This window comes from Cyrtonyx montezumae, unplaced genomic scaffold (genome assembly GCF_038088225.1).
Source record: "Cyrtonyx montezumae isolate F1298 unplaced genomic scaffold, pur_monq_1.0 scaffold_31, whole genome shotgun sequence".
Classification (NCBI taxonomy): Eukaryota; Metazoa; Chordata; class Aves; order Galliformes; family Odontophoridae; genus Cyrtonyx; species Cyrtonyx montezumae.
In genome coordinates this window covers 117485-143997 of record NW_027072036.1, presented here as the reverse complement: position 1 = coordinate 143997, position 26513 = coordinate 117485, and the positions used below count along the sequence as shown (strand labels likewise).

The following is a 26513-nucleotide window of genomic DNA, read 5'->3' as shown; positions in this document are numbered from 1 at the left end:
TAGAAAGAGAATTCAGGATGAGAGAATGTTTAGGAAGGACTGAGGGGGTAAGGGGTTTTATGTGCTGGGGACTCGGGAAAGAAAAGAGCCCGTGACGAAATTGAAATTGGGTCCTCAGAGTCAGGAGGTGGAATTTTTGGTAGACCCTGGGGCAGAAAGATCAACTGTTCAATATTTACCTCGAGGATGTTCTGTATCCTCGGAAAAGCTACTAGTAATCGGAGCAAAAGGGAACCTCTTATGGTACCTGTTATAAAGCAGGTCGAAATAGAATTACCTAGCACCTATGGAATTGGGTCTTTTTATTGGTACCTGAAGCAGAATATAATTTGCTAGGGAGAGATTTAATTGTGGAGTTAAGAAAAAATTTGGAAGTAAAAGATAGAGAATTCATTGTTAATCTATGTACTCTAACGATAGAAGATGAGGCTAGAATTAACCCAGAAGTTTGGTATACTCCAGAATCAGTAGGGAAATTAGACATAGAACCATCTGAAGTGACTATAAAGGAACAAGAGATCCCGGTTAGGATAAAACAATACCCCATTTCACAGGAAGGTAAATTAGGGCTATAACCTGAAATTGAGAGATTAATAGCTAAAGGGCTATTAGAACCCTGTATGTCTTCCTATAATACTCCTATACTCCCTGTAAAGAAACCTGATGGCACATACAGATTGGTCCATGATTTAAGAGAAATTAACAAGAGAACAATAACCCGTTTCCCAGTAGTGGCAAACCCCTATACCCTGCTTAGTCAATTAAAACCAGAATTTAAATGGTACAGTGTGATTGATTTAAAGGATGCTTTCTGGACCTGCTCCCTGAAGGTAGAATGTAGAGATCACTTTGCCTTTGAGTGGGAAGATCCAAACACCCATAGAAAACAACAACTTAGATGGACAGTGCTTCCACAGGGATTCACAGAAGCCCCTAACTTGTTTGGGCAAGCCCTTGAGCAGGTATTAAAGACTTACTAATCAAACCCACAGGTGACCTTAGTACAATACGTAGGTGACTTACTATTAGCTGGAACAGATGAGGAGGAGGTTAGACAGGAGAGCATTAAACTATTAAATTTCTTAGGTTCAAAAGGGTTGAAAGTTTCAAAGGCCAAGTTACAATTTACAGAAGAGGAAGTGAGATATCTGGGACATTGGTTAAGCAAGGGGAATAAGAAATTAGATCCAGAACGAGTAAATGAGATTTTATCTTTAAAGGCCCCAAGAAGTAAGAGGCAGGTGAGGCAGATCTTAGGGTTGCTAGGATATTGTCGACAGTGGATCGAGAATTGTAGTAGTAAGTGTAAAAGACAGAAACTGTTTTCCTTTGTCTCAAAGTTTGCTTCGTAAGGCCTTTTCTGGTGACAAGACTCTGACTGATCACTGCCGGTTATCTGGATGGGTGTTATGGTGCCATTGTCTCTGCTTACGGTTGTAAAGATAAGCAGAAATAGGTGCAAATAGCCTTTTCCATGGGGGTACGGTTTGGAGAAGCTGACCACCACAAAGACAATGCTCCTGCATGGCAATGAAGACGACATCCGCTGCTGGCTTATCTGTTGGGCCAGACATGTCACACAAAGAGAAAAGGAAAAAACATCTGAGAAATGAGGGATAAAAGGCCTTCACTGAACTAAGGATTTTGTGCTCAGTGCAGGCCTGTGAGTTATATGCAGTCCTTAGAGCACTACAGACGTTAAAAGGAAAATTGGAACCATCTATACAGATTCCATATATGCGTATGGGGTAGTTCATACCGCTGGAAAATATGGGAGGAAAGAGGATTAGTAAACTCACACGGGAAAGGGTTAAATCACGAGTCGTTAACAAACTAAGGGCAATAAAAGAACCAGAGAAAATCGCAGCAGTACATGTTGGCTCAAATAAGGAGAAATAATTTAGCGGCCTTATTGAGCCTAAAGGAAATACAAGCTGATAGTCCATGAAAAAAAAAAAAAAAAAAGAGAGAGAGAGAGAGAGAGAGAGAGAGAGAGAGAGGCTAAAAGCTTTACTATACAAGAGAAAGAAAGGACTGGTGGTACAACGGCCCCCACTAGATATGGCAATACACCAAATCAGTCCAGGAAATAAGGTTTTAATTAAAACATGGAAAGAGTCGTCTCTAACTCCTCAATGGGAGGAACCTTTTCTTGTTTTATTAACAAAAGAAACAGCGATCCAGACAGCTGAGCATGGATGGATCCATGCGAGCCGAGTGAAAGGATCAATCCATGACACAGAACCCCAGTGGAAGGTGTCCAAGGCTTTGGATGATCTAAAAATCACTCTAAGAAAAATGTGAAACTGTTGTTTTTCCTTTAACAGATAACTCACTCATTTCATCGCATGCTTTATATGTCTATTGTATATGTATTGTGCATCGTATATGATGAATATTGGTGAACTCACTCTTCCTATGAATACCTTTGAAGATAATTGGGAGATAGTTTTGTGAGCAATCAAGAGGCTAAAATTTAAAAAGGAATTATAGATAGAGAATGGGGAGACTTATAAAGCAAGGAAAAAGGCGGTTCCCCTGAAGAATACGAATGCTGCTTTACAAAAAAAAATTTTTTTTTTTTAAAGGAGAAAAGGGGGGGCCAATAAAGAACTTGAAAATATTCATTCTGGAAAATGAGTACACCAACAATACTGAATAAGATAATTGCAGCATCTTAAAACTGCTGGATCAATAGAAAGAAAAAGAACATATTTTACCTCAAAATACAGTGATATGGTTTGACGAACAAAATGAGAAAAAAGAAAAGAGGGGACTGTGATAAAAATCAATGCTGCATTTGTTAATCAAACCGACTCGAGACAGATGTGTCAGTGTTTTTCAGTCTTTTGCTTTCTGAAAACTATGTAGTTTGTAGAAGTGTCAAAATAGGTGTATAAATGTTTTGTCTAAGAACATTGGAATTTGTGCAAATTGGAGCCACAGCACTTAGTTCTAACAACTGGACAATGAGCAACAGACAGCAGTGACCTTCTAAGGAACTGAAAAAAGAAAATTATTAAATTCCCTAAGCCTAACCCAAACTCCAACACCAACCCCAAATGCAACAACAAACACAACCCCAACCCTAAAACCTAACCCCAAACCTAACATAAACCCTAACCCTAACACTAAACCTAAACCTATCCTTAACACTAACACTAACCCCAATCCCAACAGCAACCCCAACCCAAACCCATACCTGTAACCCCTAACCCTAACCCAAAATAAGGACTAACCCGTACCCGTAACACCTAACCCTAACATTAACCCTAACCCTAACCCTTTCCCAAAAGCAACCACAAGCACAAACCCTAAACCTAAACCGAACCCTATCCCTATACCATAACCCTATACCCTAGCCCTAATCCTAACACTGGCACTACCTCTACCCCAAAAGCAACCACAAACCCTAACCATAATCCTATCCCTAAACTTTAACCTACCCCTACCCCAAAAGCAAGCACAAGCGCGAACCCTAATCCTAACCCTAAACCTAACCCTAACCATACCCCGAAGCCCAACCCTAACCCTAAACCCTCAAGGTAACCATAAACCCAATCCTAACCCTCACCACAGCCCTTGCAATAAACATAATACTAACCCTAACACTAACCTTCACCCTAACCGTAATCTATAACACTGAACTATAACCCTAACCCTGATCCTAACCCTAATCATAGAACTTTCTAGAAATTTTTGTACTGGTTATAACACCTTTCAAATCTTTTCATATGATCAGGTCCGAATGGTGGGCAAAAGTATGGCTGTAATCGCTCATAACCGTGGAATAAGCTTGAAAAAAAATGTGTCTTCTACAGTTCCGAAGGCAGAATGCTAATCAGCCGGCTGCCTTGCACTGTAAAGAGGCTTATCTCCACTGCCAGCTGAGGTCTGATTCCAACATTACGCAGATTCCTCAGAAACACAACTTCTCTCAATTTTTCCTTGTCATACACACGGACATTACTGATTCCTTCCCCAAAATTGTATGCTCTTCTGAGCTTAGTAAAGGCGAATTGTGAGTGAAGCTGGCTCACGAACGTCAAACTCGAATCGCTCTTAACAGCCGATTCCGTGTGAAACGCTTCAATCGCGGTTTCTGCTGCTTGAGCCGCTGTGGAAAGACGGGAATCAGCCGCCTGCCGTGCGCCAAAGTGCGGCTCTAAAACGCAGCCTGCTGCGGTCTGATTCCAACATATCAGTGATTACCCTTATGACAGACTCCGTTCCTGGCGTTGTCGATAGAGATGGGGAGGACCCGATGTTAGTGTGGGGGAAAGATTCTGATCTCTTTCTGCTCTGCAACAGTCGGCAATATATGTGTGCATAAGGCGTTCATCTCCGTCCACGTTTTCATACTTTTTTCTGAAATTTCTTGAAGTCTCTGTCTAAACACATGAATCATCGTATCTCCCTGTTTATTTTTCAATCACTAGAATAGTACTGATTACTTTCCCTAAATAACATGCTTTTCTGATCACAGCAATGTAGAAGTGAAATTTGAGTGAAGCTGGCTTTACTCGCAGATTCTTATGTCTAGCGAAGCGGACCGAATATTTTCCAACAAACTTCATCACCGGAGCACCGCAGATGGTCACGGACGAAACCGAGCCGATTCGGCAACAAACGTCTAACTCGAATCGCTCTTAACAGCCGATTTCGCGTGAAGCGATTCAACCGCGGTTTCTGCTGCTTGAGCCCCTGTGGAAAGACGCAAATCAGCCGGCTGCGGTGGACTGAAGAGCGGCTTTGAAACGCAGCCTGCTGCGGTCTGATTTGAACATATCAGTGATTACCCTTATGACAGACTCCGTTCCCGGCGTTGTCGATAGATAAGGGGAGGACCCCGATGTTAGTGTGGGGGAAAGATTTCGATCTCTTTCTGCTCTGCTACCGTGTTCAATGTATGTCTGCATCAAACGATCCTTTCCGTCAACGTATTCATAGTTTTTTTCTGAAGTTTCTTGATGTCTTTTTCTTTCAACACTGAATCATCGTCTCTCCCCGTTTATTTTTCAATCATATTAAGTTTTTGATTCCTTTCTTAAAATTCTATGCACTTCTGATCTTAGCAATGTAAATGCGAAATTTGAGTGAAGCTGGCTCCTCTCGCAGATTCTGGTGTCTGTCGAACCGGACCGAATATTTTCCAACAAACTTCATCACAGGAGAATCGCAGATGAGTCCGGACGAAACTGAGCCGAATCGGCAACGAACGTCTAACTCGAATCGCTCTTAACAGCCGGTTCCGCTTGAAACGCTTCAACCGCAGTTTCTGCTGCTTGAGCCGCAGACGAAAGACGCGACTCAGCCGACTGCCGTGCACTGTAACGGATTCTGACTTGCTTAGCTGAAGAAATTAGATAAGTTTGTATACCATTCAAAAAACATTTATAAACTTTTTGGAATACAATTTTTATTTAATTTTGAACGTTTTAAAGTTTGTCAATACTTCTTTGTAATTTAGTCAAAAGTTGAAATATATTTAAAATTAATTGTCAGGATCTTTTACATTCCATAATAGCTGCATTTCTTTGACTGATCGTGTGCGATTTTTAAAACAAGAGAAATGAGTACACCCACAGATTTCTTGTGTGTCTAATGAACAACACTTATGCAGAGCTTTATTTCAAGTGGAAGAAAATGTCATGTTCTATAATATGCCGATTTGAAGATCAGTATTTGTCCACACCCAGTTTTTTTTTTAACAATAACAATAACATTCCAACTAATCCCAATCCAAAATCTATTCATAAAATGCAAAGAAACCCTGTCCCTTACGCAAATATAAAATCAAATCCTAACCCTAACATAAAATCCATCCCAAACACTAACCCTTACAGTAAACCTAACCTTAGCTTTAACCTCAAAGCTAACGCCCTAACCCAAACACTACAACAAACCAAAACTCTAAACCGAGATGGATAGCAGATCATACCCCTATCACTCTAGGACTATAAACCAACTAAACACAAAGTCTCTCACTATGCCAAACAGAAGCGCAAAACTTGTCCAAAAACTCTTCCTATTCCTATTTTTGAACCATAACCATTCACAAAAAAAAAAAAAAAAAAAAAAAAAAATCCAGGGCTTAACACTTCTTTCACAATAACGCTCAAAATTACCCTACACTACACAAGAAATTTAACACTACCTCTATTCTTGAAACCTAGCTCTAACCCTTTACCTATCTATAAGTTAACCTAACCCTAAGCCCAACCCTAATGCTAACCCTAACCCTAACCCCTACATTGAACCCTAAACCTAAGCCTAACATTAACCCTGAACCTAACACTAACCCTAAATCTAACACTAACCCAAACTCTAACCCTGACCCTAACCCAGACACAAACAGTAACGCTAAACCTAAACCAAAACATAATCCAAACACTAACTTTAACCCAAAACCAAACCCCAACCCTAATCCTTACCCTAACCCTAACCCTAATCCAAAATGTTACCCCAACACAAATCCAAATTCTGAACATAAAAATATTACTAAAGCCAATCTTCACCGAAGCTAAAATTGCCTAAATCCTTCCCTAACACTTACTCTAAGACTAATTCTTTATCCCTAACACTTACCCTAACCCTAACGCTAACACTTACCCTATCTTAACACTAAATCCAATTGTACACCCAACCCTCTACAATCACATAAAACTTACTTTAAAACTAAATCTGTAAAACTAACACTAACCCTAACAAGAATCCTAACACTAATCCTAACCCCTAACCTAACCCTAACCCTACACTATCCCTATCCTAACCCAAAACATCTCTTCTCAGAGATCCCTGCCACGTGGAGTCCCCTGCGAGCCTTATCATCCTGATGGTGAGCCATCTTCTCTTTCGTATTATTTGTATGCTATCTATATAGAACAACTCAAAATATACCATCATCTATACTATTTCTTTGCGAAGTACCATCCTTGGGAGTTATTTACCCCACACTAACCCTAACCATAACTCAATCCCTAACCTAAACCTAACAACTGCTATAAATCTTAATCTAGAAACCTAACACTAAACCTTACCCTAACTCTAAACCAAACCTTAACCCTAACCCTAAATTAACCTTAACGCTAAAAATAACACTAACCCTAACCTTAAGCCTAAACATAACCCTAACCTTAACACTACCCTAACCCTAACAGTAAACCAAAACCCTAAACCTAACCCTATCCCAAAACCAAACCGAACCCCAAACTTAATCTTCACCCTAATTCTAACCCTAACTCAAGCACTAAGCCTAACTCAAGCACTAAACCGAACATAAAACCCAACCCTAACCGTGATTCTAAACCTAAACTTAATCCTAACACTACCCTAACCCTAAAATAAACCTTAACACTAACCGTAACCCTAAACCAAACCTTAAACCTAAGCCAAAACCTTAACCTAAGACTATTCCAAAATCTAAACATAACGTTATTACTATAGCCAATCTTCACCTAACCCTATGAAGTAACCTAAATCCTTCCCTAACACTTACTGTAAGACTAAAACTTTAACCCTAACACCTACTCTAACCCTAACACTAATCCTAAATCTAACCCTAACCCTAAACCAAACCCTAAATCCAATCATACAACTAACCCTATCCAATAACTTATAACATTCTTTAATACTTACTGTAAAACTAAATATTTATGCTTATCCTTAAACCTAACCCTAAATCATAGCCTAACCCTAACCCTATACCTTCACCCTAACCCTAACCCTATACCTTCACCCTAACCCTAACACTAACCCCAACCCTAGTCTGTACCCAAACACTAACCCTAAGCCAAAAACTTACCCGAATACAAAATCTAAACATTAATCTAAACACTAATCTAGACACTAAATCTAAACATTAATCTAAACACTATTATCAAAGCCAGTCTTCACAAAACCCGCTGAAATTAACTAAATCCTTCCCTAACACTTAACGTAAGAATAAATCTTTAACCTGAACCCTTACTCTAGCCTAACACTAATTCTAAAGCTAACACAAACCCTAAACCAAACCCTAAATCCAATCATACACCTAAACCTATCGAATAACCTAAAACATACCCTAGCACTTACTGAAAAACTAAATATTTAAACATAAACTTAAACCAAAACCTAATCCTCACCCTCACTCTAATCCTAAATCTTAGCCTAACCCTAACCCTATACCTTAACCTTAACACTAACGCTAACCCCAACAGTAGTCTGCACCCTAACCCTAAACCCTAAGCCTTACACTTACCCTAACCCTAACCCTAACGCTAACCCATAGCCCTAAACCTAACCCTAAACCAAACGCATACCCTGACCCTAATTCAAAAAGTAACCCAAACCCAAACACTACCCTAAACCTAACCCAACTCCAACTGCAACCCCATCCCCAAACCCAACACCAACCACACCTAACCCCTAACCCTAAACCTACCCCTATTCCTACCCTAACCCTATACCAAACCCTAACCCTACACCTAACCTTAAACATAAAACCAACCGTAAACCCACCCCCCTAACCATACACCTAACCCTAACATTAACAATGAACCTAACACAAACCCTAAACTTAACACTAACCCTAACCCTAACCGTGATCCTTACCCAGACCCAAACACTAATGCTCAACCTAAACCAAACCCTAATCCAAACACTAATCCTAACCCAAAATCAAACCCTAACCCTAACGCTAACCCCAACCCTAATCTACTCTATCCCTAACCTACTCTAACCATAACCCTAATCCTAACCCTAAACCCTAACCCAATCCCAACAACTATCCCAACTCCAACCCCAACCCCCAACACCAGCCCCAACCCTATCCCTAACACCAACAACAACCCCAACGCAAACAATAACATCTAAAACCTAACGCTATCCCTAATACTAACCCTAACCCCACCCCCAAACAAAACCCCAACCCAAATCCCAACCCCAAACCTAATCCTAAACATAACCCTAAACCTAATACTAAATGGAACCGTAAACCTAAAGCCTAACCCTAACCCAATCCATAACCCTAGCCCTAAACCTAACCCCAACCCCAGACCCAACCCAAATCCCAACCCCAACCCCAACCCTTATCCTAACCCTAACCGTAGACATAAACCTAACCCTAAGCCTAAACCTAACCCTTACCCTAACCCTAATCCGAACAACCCTAATCCGAACAACCCTAATCCCAAACCCAACCCCAACCCTAACTCCAAATTTAACTCTAATCCTAACCTGAACCCTAACCATAACCTTACCCTAACCCTAACTTTAACTCTAACCCTAAAACTAACCTTACCCTAACATGAACACTAAACCTAAATCTAAATCTAACCCAACACCTAACCCTAAACCTAACCCTAACATTAACCCTGAACCTAACACTAACCCTAAACCTAACACTAACGCAAACCCTAACACTGACCCTAACCTAGACCCAAACACTAATGTTAAACCTAAACCAAACCCTAATCCAAACAACACTAACCCTAACCCTAAATCACACCCTAACCCTGACCCTAACCCCAACCCTAATCCTTACCCTAACCCTGACCCTAAGCCAAAATGTTACCCCAACACAAATCCAAATTCTGAACATAAAAATATTACTAAAGCCAATCTTCACCGAAGCCGCTAAAATTGCCTAAATCCTTCCCTAACACTTACACTAAGACTAATTCTTAACCCTAAAACTTACCCTAATCATTACTCTAACCCTAACCCTAAGCCCTAACCCTAACCCAATCCCAACAACTACCCCAACTCCAACCCCAACCCCCAACACCAGCCCCAACCCTATCCTTAACACCAACAACAACCCCAACCCAAACAATAACATCTAAAACCTAACGCTAACCCTAATCCTAACCCTATCCTTAAACCTAATACTAAATGGAACCGTAAACCTAAAGCCTAACCCTAACCCGAGCCATAACCCTAGCGTTAAACCCTACGCCAGACCCAACCAAAACCCAACCCAAATCCCAACTCCAACCCCAACCCTTATCCTAACCCTAACCGTAAACCTAAACCTAACCCTAAGCCTAAGCCTTACACTTACCCTAACCGTGACCCTAAACCTGTACCTAATCCTAACACTACACTAACCCTAAAATAAACCTAACCCTAATCTTAAACCTAACTCTAAACCTACCGTAACCATAAGCCTAACCCTAACTTTAATCCTGACCCTAACCTCAACCCAAACCCCAACCCAAATCCCAACCCCAACCTAATCCTAACCCTAACCCTAAACCTAAACCTAACCCAAGCCATAACCCTAACCCTAAACCTAACCCCAAACCCAGACCCAGTCCAAATCCACATGCCAACCCCACCCTAATCCTAACACTAACCCTAAACCCTAACACTAACCTTAAACCTAACCCTAACCCTAATCTTAAACCTAACCCTAAACCTACCCTAACCCTAAGCCTAACCCTTACTCTAACCCTAACCCTAACCCTAATCCTAACAACCCTAATCCCAAACCCAACACCAACCCTAACTCCAACCCCAAACCCAGCTCCAACACTTACCCAACACCATCAACAACCCCAACCAAACACGAACCCGTAAATAATAACTAGAACACTAACAATAAACCTCTCACCCTTATCCATACCACAACCCCAACCCCAAAATCTAACCCTAACCCTAAACAAACTATAATACTAAACCTAATCCTAAACCTAGCCCTAACACTAATCCTTAAACATAAGCCTAACCCTAACACAAACCTAACCCTACCCCAACTCCAACCCCATCCCCAAACCTAACACCAACGCCAACAACACCTAAACACTAACCGTAAGCCTAACCCGCAACCTACACTTAATCCTCATGCATACCCTCAACCTAAAACTACCCCTATTCCTACCCTAACCCTATACCAAACCCTAACCCGAACACAAACCCTAGGCCTAACCCGAGCACAAACCCTAACCCTAACCCATACACTAACACTAACACTATCAAATCCTAACCCTGACCCTAACACTAACGCTAAACCTAAACCTAACCCTAACCCTAACAACACTAACCCTAAATCTAAAGCTAACCCTAACACTAAATCTAACCCTAACTCTAAACCTTAAGCCAAACCCTAGCACTTAACCTAAATTTAACTCCAACACAAATCCTTACCCTAACCATTAACCCTAACACTATCACTAAGCCTACCACAACCCCAATTCCTACCCCAAACACATACCCGAGACCAACAAAAACTCCTTAACCCTAACCATAACTCTAACAATAACATTAACCCTGTACCTACTCCTATACCTACCCTAACCCTAAACCTAACACTAGCACTAATCCTAACCCTAACCCTAAACATAACACTAAACCTAACCCTAAACCCTAACCCTAAACCCAACCCTAACCCTAACCCTAAATCCAACACTAACCCCAACCCCAACTCTAATCCCTAACCCCAAACCTAACACTAACCCTAAACCTAACCCTAACCCGTAACTATAACCCTCACCCTAACCCTAAACTATAACACTAAACACTAAACCCGAAGCCTAAGCCCAAACCTAACACTAATCCTCACCCAAAACGTAACCCTAAACCAAATCCTAACCCTAACCCTAACCTTAACCCTAACATTAAACCTATCCTTAACACTAACAAATACACCAAACCCAACTCCAACCACAACCCCAACCCAAACCCAAACCCATACCCATAACCCTAAATCTAACACTAACCCAACCCTATACCTAACCTCAAACACTTAACGCAAACCGTAACCCTATACCATAACCCTAAACCTAACCCTATACCCTAACCCTAAACCTAACCCTAACCCCTAAACCTATACCTTAACCCTAACTCTAACCGTAAACCTACCCCTACCCGAAACCCAAAATCAAGCCCTAAACCTAAAACTAATCCTAAACCTAAACCTAACCCTAGCCCTAACATTAACCCAGCCCTAACCATAACCCTAACCCTAACCGTAAACCTAATCCCAACCCCAAACACAACACTAACACCAAACTACTAACCCTAAACCGAACCCTAACCCTACATCCTAACCCTAACCCTAAACCTTACCCTAACCCTAATCCTAGCCCAACACCAAACGCAACCCCAAACCTAAACTCTAACCCTTAACACTAACTCCAACCCTATAGGGGTAGGAATACTCCTATTCCTACCCTAACCCTATACCAAACCCTAACCCGAACACAAACCCTAACCCTAACCCGAACACAAAACCTAACCCTAACCCTAACCCTAACCCTAACACTAACACTAACACTAACACTATCAAACCCTAACCCTGACCCTAACACTAACGCTAAACCTAAACCTAACCCTAACCCTAACAACACTAACCCTAACCCTAAATCTAACCCTAACCCTACATTCTAACCCTATCTCTAAACCTTACCCTAACCCTAATCCTAACCTAACAACCAAACGCAACCCCAAACCTAAACTCTAACTCCTACCCTTAACCCTAACTCCAACCCTAAATCTAACCCTAAAACGTTCACATAAAAAACCCTAACCCGAAACTTAACCCTAACCCTAAAACTAGACCTAAACCTAACCTTAATCATACCGTAACTGTAACACTAATCCAAATCCGAAACCTAACCCTAACCCTACCCTAACCATAAGCCTAACCCTAACTTTAACCCTAAACCGTTACCATAAACTCTAACCCAAAACTTAACCCTAACCCTAACACTAAACCAAACCTAATCCTTCTCCTACCACTACACTTACCCATACCCGAAACCCAACCACAAGCCCTTAACCTAACCTTAACCCTAACCCTAATCGTCACCCTAACCCTAAACTAAAACCATAAATCCTAAACCTGAACCCTAAACCTAACCCTAAGAATAACCCTTAAATCTAATCCTGACCCTACCCTTAACACTAACACAAAACCCAACCCCAAACCCATCCCCAACCCCAACCCAAAACCAAACCCATAACCCTTAACACTAACCCAACGCAAACCATACCCTTCAACATTATCCTAAACTGTAACCCAATATCCTAACCCTAACCCGAACACTAACCTTAACCCTAACCCTAATCCGAACCCTACCCCTACCCCTACCCGAAACCAAACCACAAGCCCTAATCCTAACCCTAACACAAACCCTAACCCTAAACTCCAACCCTAACCCAAAAATAACCCGACTCCTACCCCTTCCCCTAACTCCTAAACTAAACATAAACCTAACCCTAATCCTAATCCTAACCCTAACCCTAAACCAAAAATAACCCAACTCCTACCCTTCCCTTAACCCCAAACCTAACACTCACCCTAAACCTAACACAAACACTAATACTAACTGCAACCTCAACAACAAACCCAACCCCAACCCCAACCTCAACCCCAACCCAAACTCCTAACAACAAACCCTAACCCTTACTCAAACCCTAACACTAACACAAAACGTCCTAACCCAAACCCTGACCTTAACCCAACAACAAATGCAAACTCAGGATTGAGTAAGTATTTGCGTGAAGCCATTCAGTTGGGGTGGGTATCCCGGAGCACACCTGACTGAGACGTCCTGTAGGGGCGAAGTGAGTGCGGACCCACTAGTAGTGCAGTTCCCATTGTCCGCGAGGGTGTTGGTCACGACCGAGGGGCGCGAGTGTGTGTGTGTGTGTGTGTGTGTGTGTGAGTGCTCTGGAAGATGGGACAGAGGCAGAGAAAGCCATCTGAACCCATGGGTGGCTTGCAGGTGTAGCTACCAGACATACCACTAGAAAGTCCCCTAGGTTTATGTTAAAACACTGGGGTGATTCTCCCTCTAGAAGAGGAAATAGTAAGGTAAAATGGTATATTATTGTATAGGGATATGGGGAGGAAAGCAGATAGGGGCAGATCAGCAATTCTGACCAGTATTTGGGTCCTTTGAGGATGAAATCTGCCGGGCTCTAAATACTTATGTGAATGATACACTATCTGTCCTCCCTCCCCCCCCCCCCCCCCCCTCATATGCTCCCCCTGAACAGAATCCAGAACAGAATCGATCAATTCATTCCCCCTGAACAGAATCGATCAATTTTTAGGTCCCACTCTTTATACCTGAGATGAAATAAAGGCAATTTTGGGCATACTATTTATAGCAGAAGAGGGATATGATCAGGAAGGCAGATATGCGAATTTGGGATCAGCAACACCAGGCTGGTCCAGGAGCAGATATAAAGTGGCCTTTACAGCGGCCCAATTGGGATAATCAGAACCAGGAACATCACTCACATGGCAGATTTACGAGTTATTATTATTCAAGAGAATAGAGAATCTGTCCTTCTGGGACAGAATGTTGATAAGGCTTCTAGTGATTAAAAAAAGAAATGAAACTCCTACTGAGTGGTTAGAGAGACTACGCAGAAAGTTAGTTATATTCAGGATTAGCTCTCCTGAAAAGGCAGTTTGTAGCTAGGTCCTGAATATTCAAAGGAAACAAGAGAAATTGGGGGATTGGCAGGAGAGAGGATTAGATGAATTACTAAGAGAGGCTCAGAAAGTATATGTACGGAGAGAGGAGGAGACTCAGAAGAAGCAAGCAAAAAAATCCTGATAGCCGTGGTAAAAGGAAAAGAGGGAATATTCCTCGGGCAGAGAATGTGCTTTAACCTAACCAGATGAGACCCAGAGATATAAGGACAGTAGAATGCTTCTACTGTCAGAAAAAGGGACACGTGAAGAAAGACTGTAGAAAGAGAATTCAGGATGAGAGAATGTTTAGGAAGGACTGAGGGGGTAAGGGGTTTTATGTGCTGGGGACTCGGGAAAGAAAAGAGCCCGTGACGAAATTGAAATTGGGTCCTCAGAGTCAGGAGGTGGAATTTTTGGTAGACCCTGGGGCAGAAAGATCAACTGTTCAATATTTACCTCGAGGATGTTCTGTATCCTCGGAAAAGCTACTAGTAATCGGAGCAAAAGGGAACCTCTTATGGTACCTGTTATAAAGCAGGTCGAAATAGAATTACCTAGCACCTATGGAATTGGGTCTTTTTATTGGTACCTGAAGCAGAATATAATTTGCTAGGGAGAGATTTAATTGTGGGGTTAAGAAAAAATTTGGAAGTAAAAGATAGAGAATTCATTGTTAATCTATGTACTCTAACGATAGAAGATGAGGCTAGAATTAACCCAGAAGTTTGGTATACTCCAGAATCAGTAGGGAAATTAGACATAGAACCATCTGAAGTGACTATAAAGGAACAAGAGATCCCGGTTAGGATAAAACAATACCCCATTTCGCAGGAAGGTAAATTAGGGCTACAACCTGAAATTGAGAGATTAATAGCTAAAGGGCTATTAGAACCCTGTATGTCTTCCTATAATACTCCTATACTCCCTGTAAAGAAACCTGATGGCACATACAGATTGGTCCATGATTTAAGAGAAATTAACAAGAGAACAATAACCCGTTTCCCAGTAGTGGCAAACCCCTATACCCTGCTTAGTCAATTAAAACCAGAATTTAAATGGTACAGTGTGATTGATTTAAAGGATGCTTTCTGGACCTGCTCCCTGAAGGTAGAATGTAGAGATCACTTTGCCTTTGAGTGGGAAGATCCAAACACCCATAGAAAACAACAACTTAGATGGACAGTGCTTCCACAGGGATTCACAGAAGCCCCTAACTTGTTTGGGCAAGCCCTTGAGCAGGTATTAAAGACTTACTAATCAGACCCACAGGTGACCTTAGTACAATACGTAGGTGACTTACTATTAGCTGGAACAGATGAGGAGGAGGTTAGACAGGAGAGCATTAAACTATTAAATTTCTTAGGTTCAAAAGGGTTGAAAGTTTCAAAGGCCAAGTTACAATTTACAGAAGAGGAAGTGAGATATCTGGGACATTGGTTAAGCAAGGGGAATAAGAAATTAGATCCAGAACGAGTAAATGAGATTTTATCTTTAAAGGCCCCAAGAAGTAAGAGGCAGGTGAGGCAGATCTTAGGGTTGCTAGGATATTGTCGACAGTGGATCGAGAATTGTAGTAGTAAGTGTAAAAGACAGAAACTGTTTTCCTTTGTCTCAAAGTTTGCTTCGTAAGGCCTTTTCTGGTGACAAGACTCTGACTGATCACTGCCGGTTATCTGGATGGGTGTTATGGTGCCATTGTCTCTGCTTACGGTTGTAAAGATAAGCAGAAATAGGTGCAAATAGCCTTTTCCATGGGGGTACGGTTTGGAGAAGCTGACCACCACAAAGACAATGCTCCTGCATGGCAATGAAGACGACATCCGCTGCTGGCTTATCTGTTGGGCCAGACATGTCACACAAAGAGAAAAGGAAAAAACATCTGAGAAATGAGGGATAAAAGGCCTTCACTGAACTAAGGATTTTGTGCTCAGTGCAGGCCTGTGAGTTATATGCAGTCCTTAGAGCACTACAGACGTTAAAAGGAAAATTGGAACCATCTATACAGATTCCATATATGCGTATGGGGTAGTTCATACCGCTGGAAAATATGGGAGGAAAGAGGATTAGTAAACTCACACGGGAAAGGGTTAAATCACGAGTCGTTAACAAACTAAGGGCAATAAAAGAACCAGAGAAAATCGCAGCAGTACATGTTGGCTCAAATAAGGAGAAATAATTTAGCGGCCTTATTGAGCCTAAAGGAAATACAAGCTGATAGTCCATGAAAAAAAAAAAAAAAAAGAGAGAGAGAGAGAGAGAGAGAGAGAGAGAGAGAGAGGCTAAAAGCTTTACTATACAAGAGAAAGAAAGGACTGGTGGTACAACGGCCCCCACTAGATATGGCAATACACCAAATCAGTCCAGGAAATAAGGTTTTAATTAAAACATGGAAAGAGTCGTCTCTAACTCCTCAATGGGAGGAACCTTTTCTTGTTTTATTAACAAAAGAAACAGCGATCCAGACAGCTGAGCATGGATGGATCCATGCGAGCCGAGTGAAAGGATCAATCCATGACACAGAACCCCAGTGGAAGGTGTCCAAGGCTTTGGATGATCTAAAAATCACTCTAAGAAAAATGTGAAACTGTTGTTTTTCCTTTAACAGATAACTCACTCATTTCATCGCATGCTTTATATGTCTATTGTATATGTATTGTGCATCGTATATGATGAATATTGGTGAACTCACTCTTCCTATGAATACCTTTGAAGATAATTGGGAGATAGTTTTGTGAGCAATCAAGAGGCTAAAATTTAAAAAGGAATTATAGATAGAGAACGGGGAGACATATAAAGCAAGGAAAAAGGAGGTTCCCCTGAAGAATACGAATGCTGCTTTAAAAAAAAAAAATTTTTTTTTTAAAGGAGAAAAGGGGGGGCCAATAAAGAACTTGAAAATATTCATTCTGGAAAATGAAGCCTTCCGGACCCGCCGTCGGCTTCATTCAGGTGTTCGCAATCGTTAGGGACTCATCGGTCTGTCCATTTACCTCGGTGCACACCAATGTGGTGGGTGGTAAAATGGCGTTTATTTGCTCGTAACAACAACTTTTATAGTTTACCATAGTTTCGTCTACGCCCCTCAGGCGCTTGCGTAACTACCTCCTTATCTAGCTGCTACAGGCATTATTACCTTATTTGGTTACAATTGGCACTACTCCCTTATCTGGTTACTATTGGCAACGATCCGGGGGTGGATCCTTCTTGTGTTCGCCGCCTACATTTCCCCCCCTTTATGCATAAACATGTCTACTACATCCTGAGAGGACCCTAACCGCGTACAACCGGAGCCCCGCTTTTACGCCTATACATGCCGTTGTCCTCTCAGTCAAGCCTTGCCCCGTTACATCCCGATTCGCAACCTAATCCTATCCTATCCCTATTCTAATGCGCTTTCTATTTGTCCTCAAGCCTTTAGCATCTTCTCATATTCGTCGCGATAATCAAGTGTACGATTAATCATCTTACGCATGCGGCCTAACATCATTTGTAACAGACAAGGCACACAGATTACCAGAAGCAAAAGAACTACAAGCCCTAAAAGCAAACCCTTTAGCAAATGCACACCCCATTCCCCGATACCTCCGAATAGTCCACGTAGCCAGTCTCCAATCGGATCCTTCTCCACGCCGATTTTGTTGACGTGTTCCCTCATAAGCTGAAACTTCTTGTGTATAGATTCACTGTGATCACTGAGATTAAAACAGCACATTCCTCCGACATCCTCACAGCCATGACCATGAGCTAAAAGCAGGAAGTCAATAGCCGCTCGGTTCTGCAGGACTGCGTGTCTGATGCTTGTGACGTCAGTTAATAAATCGCTGAGAAGTGAAGTTGTTAAATTAGCCTGCTTGATGGACCAGCAAGCCAGTCTCTCGATTTCCCTTAAGGCTTGTGCGGCTGCTACTCCTGGGGCAAGAATGGATGCGAAGATTCTTGCCGTGGCGCTCCAAAGCTGTACTTCATCCGAACACGTACTGTCCAAATGTGATATACTTCGCCTGCGCCTTGTCGCTGATCGAGACGTGCCGTTAACGAGTATTTTAAGGATCTCTGTGTGATTAGGTGCTAACATGGTGAGTTTCCCTAAGTAGCATGGACCTCCTACCGGATTCCTTGGAATCCCTTGCCAAGCACGGTCCCCGCAAATGAGGAAAATGTTGGGTGGTAATGCTTTCGGCTCAGCAAAACTTTGCGTCTTGCCCAGGAACCATGCCCTTGACGTGAATGCATGATAGTAGGGACTTCCACAGCACCCGCTTTCTTTACCCAGGTATTTTACTGTAATGCTAGGGCAGGTTAATGTAACCCCACTGACATTAAAGGATTCTGAACTATTGACCCACGTACCTCCCTGCATTGCGCATGCTTTCCAAGCAGGGTCCTTGCTAAGAAAAGTTTTGGCGCCAAAGGTGTAGCTGTACTTACCCTGCTTCCGGGAACAATTGTACAGCATCCAAAATTGCGAATAGTACCCACAATATCCCCCTCCCGAGAAAAGAACGTGCCTGTTCGGTGAAACGATTGTGAATGGTTCTGAGGAGTTAGTGCCTTGATTAAAGAAAGGGTTCCTCCACGGGAACCGTTGGAAATCCCGTATTATCTGCACACGTGTCCAACTGCGGGCATAGGTGGGTTGAGGATTTCCAAAGCCTATGCATCCCGCAGCGGTGGCAGTGACATTGAGGGTGACATTGGGAAGGGATTGAGAGCCTAATAGCTGCATCTCTACCGGATCATCCCAGAGGGAGACGTTCAATCTGGATAGCAGACACTTCACCTTTTGATAGCTGAGAGTGCTCGCATAATTGTTACCACCTTCAATCTCAGCTGACGCAATAAGTAGGTCTTTCCCTAAATTTCTGCAGTCGGTATCGCTGACGTACCCTCGGAAATCCTGTTCAAGGGTCTCTAGTGGGATACCGATTAAACATGTCCGAAACGGTGAGGTGGCTGACTGCGCGGAAAGACAGAAATCTGTCTGGCCTGTACGATTGGCCCAAGTAACCCAAAGGTTCTCTGGCTGCTCCATTAAGTGTATATCTGCGTTTGCCCCTTTAGCCCCAAGTAGAACCAAGAAACAGACAACAACGGTAATGTTAGTATTTCTCGTTGGCAGCAAGGGTCTCTTTTCCGGGTCTTTCTCAATCTCTCTCGAGGACTTCTTCTTCTGGTGTTTCTTGTCCGCCTTTCTCATCCCTAGTTGTCCAAGCAGAAATGCCTGCAAAGGGAAGGCTCGCCTCATTTTTCTTTGTGGAATCATTGCCGCGACTTACATCCGGTTTAACCTTTCTGGAGGGAATCCAGATAATTCTATCTGTCTCCCCATTCTTGACCGCGGCATAGCCCCGACCCCAAACCAGGATGTTCCATCCCTTTTCCCACTCACCCGTCTCTGTGCGTACCTTGACAGGTGGCCCTTCGGTGAGGATGGTTGGCTTCCAATGTTTCTGCATTGGGGTCTTAGTATTCTCACCTCGCTCAAAATGATTCAGCGCATACAATGCTTTTGCCAATACCTCCCCCTGCTTTGTTGTAGGAATTCTTCGCATAAAGTCATCTCCTTCTGCGAGTATACGGATCTTATCCTTTAGGAGACGATTAGCCCGCTCTATTATGGCCTGACCCTGGGAATTCCCAGGGATTCCCGTTGTATGCGCTATCCCCCACCGTTCCAACCATTCTCGGGTGGATTTTGAGGTGAAGCAAGATCCATTGTCTGTTTTTACTGTCTTAGGTTTTCCTAACGCGGCAATGGCTGTAGCCCAGTGCTGCTGGGCTGCCGCCGATGTGACACGACAATGTTGGGTCGCCACCACCACCGACGAAGCAGTGTCTACAGTGACGGCTAACCAGGAACGTGGCGCCATTCTTGTCTCCAGTGTAAAATCTGTCTGCCATATCTGTAAAGGTCCCAGGCCCCTAGGGTTAACGCCAGCCTCCATTGCAGGGGCCGAATTGCAGTAAGGACACGCCTGAACCACTTCCCTTGCCCGCTGCTTAGATATAGCACATGCCCTAGATAGGGCACGGGGCCCAATGTGGAAAGCTGTATGGAGGTCTTTGGCTTCCCTCAATGGGTACGCCTGAAGGGCGGCCTGAGTATCCGCCATAGTATTTCCTTCTGTAAAAAACCCTGGTACATCGGAGTGACTGCGGACATGAAGGACTGCGACCATGGCTGTCCTCTGGCTCAGCGCATCTTCTAAGATGAAGGCGGCCGTCGTTGACGGCACCCCCTCCTTACCCATCTTGAATAGCATTTTTGCAACAAACGCGGAATCAGTTACTACATTAGTGGGTGTCGTCGGCCATAACAGAAGCGCCATAGCCACAGCGCGAGTCTCTAACTGCTGTACACTTGCTCCCGGGTCAACGATCTCTTTAACTTGCCACACATGGCCCTCCTTCCAAACCACCACCCCTTTATGGGTGCTTGAGGAAGCATCGGTAAAAACTGTAGGCCCTACCACAGGGCGATCGGTAACCCTTATTTTCAAGGAAACAAGCATTGGTCGCGCGATGTCAAAAATAGGTGGCGAGTCATCATTTCTTATTTTTCCTGCAAATCCCCTAAGGGCTAAAAGGACCTCCTCTGGAAACGGAAGGAATGAAAGGTCTTGTCGGAGACATGCAGGCAACATGAGGATGTCAACATCCTTTCCAAAAATCCTGATAGCTGAGGCACGGAGCTTGACGATCAAAAGAGCAAGTACCTCCAGCCAAGCAGTAAACGCCCTAGTGGGTTGTGTGGAGAACACCCACAGACATGGCCTAGGGTGTGCTGACAGCTCCTGCCCTAGGACTCCTACCGCCCCTTTTTCACATCGAGAGATCGCTCCCTCAAGTGGAAGATCGGGGTCCCAATGCTCCAAAGCAGCCGTAGTGGCAAGCTGTATAATCTCACTCCATGCTAACTTCATGTCCAGATTCCACTCTCTCTTCTCGTTCGGATCAGACCCTTTCAACTGCTCGTAAAAAGGGCTCATCAACCGTGGTGGGATCCCTAAGGCTGGTCGAATCCACTGGAGGGACCCCACTAGTTTCTGAACATCCCACAAGGTGGAGATCTTTGGTTCTGCTAATACGCCCGCTGGAGCTATGTAAGTATTTCCCAGCCGATAGCCAAGGTACTCTACACCAGGCTCCCTTTGGATCTTGTCCGGCGAGATGGTAAACCCCGCCCCTTCTAACACACTTATGATCTCCTCTCCAACCAATTCCAACTTTTCGTTATCAGAAGCAGCTATCAAAAGGTCATCCATGTAGTGCAGCATGCACAAGGATGGGTGCTTACGCCGGAAGGGTTCCAGTACTTGCCCCACAACCAGCTGACAAATAGTGGGAGAACATGCCATCCCTTGAGGCAAAACCTTCCATTGGAACCTACGCGCAGGAGCCTGATTGTTGATAGAGGGAAGGGTGAATGCAAAGGCCTCACGGTCTCGCTCCGCGAGGGGAATAGAAAAGAAGCAATCTTTGAGGTCCAAGACCATCAGAGGCCAGCCCCGCGGAAGCGTCGAAAGAACTGGTGCCCCCTGCTGGACTGCCCCAAAAGGAATAAGCTTAGCGTTAACAGCGCGCAAGTCATGCAACAGACGGTAGGATCCAGATGCTTTTCGGATCACAAAAACAGGTGTATTCCAGCAGCTAAGCGAAGGTTCTATATGTCCTAATTGTAATTCTTTCTCAACCAAATTTATCAGCGCTACAAGTTTAACCTCGGGGAGGGGCCACTGATCAATCCACACAGGAGTGTGGTCTGGCTTCCATTTCAGTGGAATAGCCAGGTGTAGCGCTACAGTGAGAACAGTGGCCCTTTTTATAAATTTGTCAAGCGAAGCCCTAGGCCTTGCAGGCAATCTCTCCCTAAGATGCTTCCTTTAACTGAAGCTACTGCCGGGAAGAAAAGCAAAGGCCGTTCCAACGAGCCATCTCGATTTATGACCCCAACCTCAATCAACTCTCGGGATTTCTGCATGGGGATTCCCCCTCCTATGCCATGAACTTGTGTACTCGCAGTTTCCATCAATGGCCAATCAGTGGGCCAATCTTCTTCTGAGATGATGGTAATATCAGCCCCAGAATCCAGCAACGCAGTGATGTAAACCGTGCGCTGCTTCACTGGATGACTACCTGTGTTAGTCATCATAACCCTAACCAAGGGGCGATCCTCGTGTTCCATGGTCATTGCCAATGACACAGTGGGACGGGTCGAGAGAGGTCGTGACTCTGTAGAAGATCCTCTCACTAGCCGTAGACCCTGATTTATGCCTGCCTCCTGCAAGGAAGATCGAAACCTCCGGCAAGCCCTGGCTGTGTGTCCCAGCCCTCTACACAGTTGGCATCGCTCACGATCGCCTTCCAATCTCCTCTTGGGGCATTGAGCTTGGTAATGTCCTGAGGATCCACAAGAAAAGCATTGTCCCCGAGCACGAGCACCCTGTCCGCTCTGCTTATCCCTTTCTTTATTAACTACCGCCATGACCAAGGGTTGAATGGCCGACGACACAGCCGACGACACAGCTGTTGCTACCCCCTGGTCTGTTAATGGAGCAACTCTCTGCCTATCTAGGATATATTTAATTATCTCCCCAGGTGTCGTTAATGTGGATGGTGCTGCCCGTATGAGCCGTTGAATATCCGGGTGCGACTTTTGCCTAAAACAGTCAATAATCACAGGAGCCCGCGCCGAAGATGGGAGATCCGATCCTTCGACCGCCTTTATGAGGCGATTAGCGAAGTCCACAAAGGACTCCGACGGCCCCTGTGTAATGTCTGCCCAGGGGTCAGCAGGCTCCGCTAACCGGGCAACTTCTCTGAGTGCTTGGAGAGCGGACGCTGTGATGGCAACCAGCTCTCCCGGTCTCAAAAGTGCGGCCTGGCCCTCTGGGTTCCCAGTCATTCCATCCGCCAGACCCTGTAAGCGGTCCAAAGTAGTCCGCTCCCCCCGCCCCTGACCGTTAGCAGGATGTCGAGGGTCCCGGGTAGCTGCCGCCACTACCGTCTGCAGCTGGATACTCCACGCATCCATCCACAAAGCATATTGGGCGGGAGCTAGTAGAACCCTCATAAGATTCATAACATCATGCGGCAGCAGCGGGGAAGACATAAGAGCTTCCACCTCTGCCATAGTGACTGGAGATCATAAACCCTTGGTCCTGACCGTGTCGGCCAATCGCGTAATCAGTTTTGGCTCCAGAGGGGTCCAAGCCGGTCCCTCTGTTTTAATCACCACAGGCATTGCCACTACGGATGAGCTCTCTGTTGTAAGTTCCTCCCTAATCCTTGCCCAATCAGTTAAAGCCGGCCCAGGGGCTGAGCCAGAGCACCCCGACTCCGCCCTCTGTCCAACCCAATCAGTTAAAGCCGGCCCAGGGTCTGAGCCAGAGCACCCTGACTCCGCCCTCTGTCCATCCCATCGGGGCACACCATCCCGCCATATACATAGCGATAACATAGCCACACCCTCCTTCTCCGCCCCTCCCAACCCCTCCAAAGAAGGATACAAGCCGCTCCCCACATAAGGAGGAGGGGCAGCGGGGGCAGAAGGAGGAGCAGAAATTGAGCAAGAGCAGCCGTTATCTGTTTTGCAACAATTGCAGGATGTTTCAGCAGCCTGTGGCGCAATCCGCTCAGCGGTCTTGGGCGCGGTCGCCTCTCCGCGCGCCACCTTAGCGTCTTGCCACGTGGGCATCTTGTCCTTCTTCTCTCCATCTGGAGGCTCCACAAGTGGTCTCATTGTGGAATCTGTGGGAGACACCTTTCCTCCCCCCAAACCCTGCCAAAACTTCGCCTGCTCAGATGTAATCCGTTCATCCCGCGCTGTTTTCAGCGCCCCCAAGACCAACCCCCAGGTTTTCAACTCTCCTGACTTCCCAAGCACCATCGCCCGCTGAGAAAGCGTTGCGGTGATGAGATCCCAGGACCCCGGGGTAAACAAATCTGAGGGAGATGTAAGCAGTCCCTCCTTTTGTAAAAGGGACAACATTGCCCCTATTTCCTTCTTAGAAGGAGACGTTTTCCCACAAGGAGAAGTTTTCCCGCAATAGGTCTTACACGCGGACGAAAGCACCTTTATGACGGCCTCCATGTCGCGTCCTCACGAATCAGTCACCGGGGATCGCCGCCGAATGACTTCCAGGTCCACGACGCAGCTACCGGGGATTGCCACCAAATAGCCGCCTGGGTCCTCGGCAGGTTCACGGGCTCTAGCGCACTTAGAGCCCCCTCCGACGCTACCCAGCTTCCACTCTCGTAAGCCGCAGCCCCCTCTAGCCTAGGGTCATCATCTCCTTCCCCAAGGGAGACGGAAGAGAGCAGGAACGCCACGCCGCCTGTGGCCCGACCACTATTCCCTAACTATCACGTCGGGGTCACCAGATGAAGCCTTCCGGACCCGCCGTCGGCTTCATTCAGGTGTTCGCAATCGTTAGGGACTCATCGGTCTGTCCATTTACCTCGGTGCACACCAATGTGGTGGGTGGTAAAATGGCGTTTATTTGCTCGTAACAACAACTTTTATAGTTTACCATAGTTTCGTCTACGCCCCTCAGGCGCTTGCGTAACTACCTCCTTATCTAGCTGCTACAGGCATTATTACCTTATTTGGTTACAATTGGCACTACTCCCTTATCTGGTTACTATTGGCAACCATCCGGGGGTGGATCCTTCTTGTGTTCGCCGCCTACAGGAAAATGAGTACACCATCAATACTGAATAAGATAATTGCAGCATCGTAAAACTGCTGGATCAATAGAAAGAAGAAGAACATATTTTACCTCAAAATACAGTGATATGGTTTGACGAACAAAATGAGAAAAAAGAAAAGGGGGGATTGTGATAAAAATGAGTGCTGCATTTGTTAATCAAACCGACTCGAGACAGATGTGTCAGTGTTTTTCAGTCTTTTGCTTTCTGAAAACTTTATAGTTTGTAGAAGTGTCAAAATAGGTGTATAAATGTTTTGTCTAAGAACATTGGAATTTGTGCAAATTGGAGCCACAGCACTTAGTTCTAACAACTGGACAATGAGCAACAGACAGCAGTGACCTTCTAAGGAAATGAAAAAAGAAAATTATTAAATTCCCTAACCCTAACCCAAACTCCAACACCAACCCCAAATGCAACAACAAACACAACCCCAACCCTAAAACCTAACCCCAAACCTAACATAAACCCTAACCCTAACACTAAACCTAAACCTAACCCTCACCCTAATCTATGACCCTAAGTCTAACCCTAACCCTAACCCTAATCCTGACCCAAAAGCAAACTCTAACCCAAATTCTAACCCTAACCCTAACACTAAACCTAACCCTATCCTTAACACTAACACTAACCCCAATCCCAACAGCAACCCCAACCCAAACCCACACCTGTAACCCCTAACCCTAACCCAAAATAAGGACTAACCCATACCCGTAACACCTAACCCTAACATTAACCCTAACCCTAACCCTTTCCCAAAAGCAACCACAAGCACAAACCCTAAACCTAAACCGAACCCTATCCCTATACCATAACCCTATACCCTAGCCCTAATCCTAACACTGGCACTACCTCTACCCCAAAAGCAACCACAAACCCTAACCATAATCCTATCCCTAAACTTTAACCTACCCCTACCCCAAAAGCAAGCACAAGCGCGAACCCTAATCCTAACCCTAAACCTAACCCTAACCATACCCCGAAGCCCAACCCTAACCCTAAACCCTCAAGGTAACCATAAACCCAATCCTAACCCTCACCACAGCCCTTGCAATAAACATAATACTAACCCTAACACTAACCTTCACCCTAACCGTAATCTATAACACTGATCTATAACCCTAACCCTGATCCTAACCCTAATCATAGAACTTTCTAGAAATTTTTATACTGGTTATAACACCTTTCAAATCTTTTCATATGATCAGGTCCGAATGGTGGGCAAAAGTATGGCTGTAATCGCTCATAACCGTGGAATAAGCTTGAAAAAAAATGTGTCTTCTACAGTTCAGAAGGCAGAATGCTAATAAGGTGGCTGCCTTGCACTGTAAAGAGGCTTATCTCCACTGCCAACTGAGGTCTGATTCCAACATTACGCAGATTCCTCAGA

General features: G+C 44.4%; 2 protein-coding genes across 2 annotated transcripts; both read right to left on the bottom strand.

The window, feature by feature from the left end:
- Window positions 1-17819: 17819 nt before the first annotated feature.
- LOC136053826 (syncytin-A-like) lies at window positions 17820-18773 on the bottom strand. Its single transcript, XM_065744782.1, has one exon. It carries the CDS (start codon window positions 18771-18773, stop codon window positions 17820-17822), a length of 954 nt encoding a protein of 317 aa, XP_065600854.1.
- Window positions 18774-21908: 3135 nt separating this feature from the next.
- On the bottom strand, window positions 21909-23741 carry LOC136053825 (igE-binding protein-like; the record flags this gene model as incomplete). The annotated part of the gene is given in 2 exon segments (XM_065744780.1): window positions 21909-21959; window positions 22893-23741. Coding segments are annotated over 2 exon segments (900 nt in total), but the record flags the coding sequence as incomplete, so codon positions are not given.
- Window positions 23742-26513: the final 2772 nt, after the last annotated feature.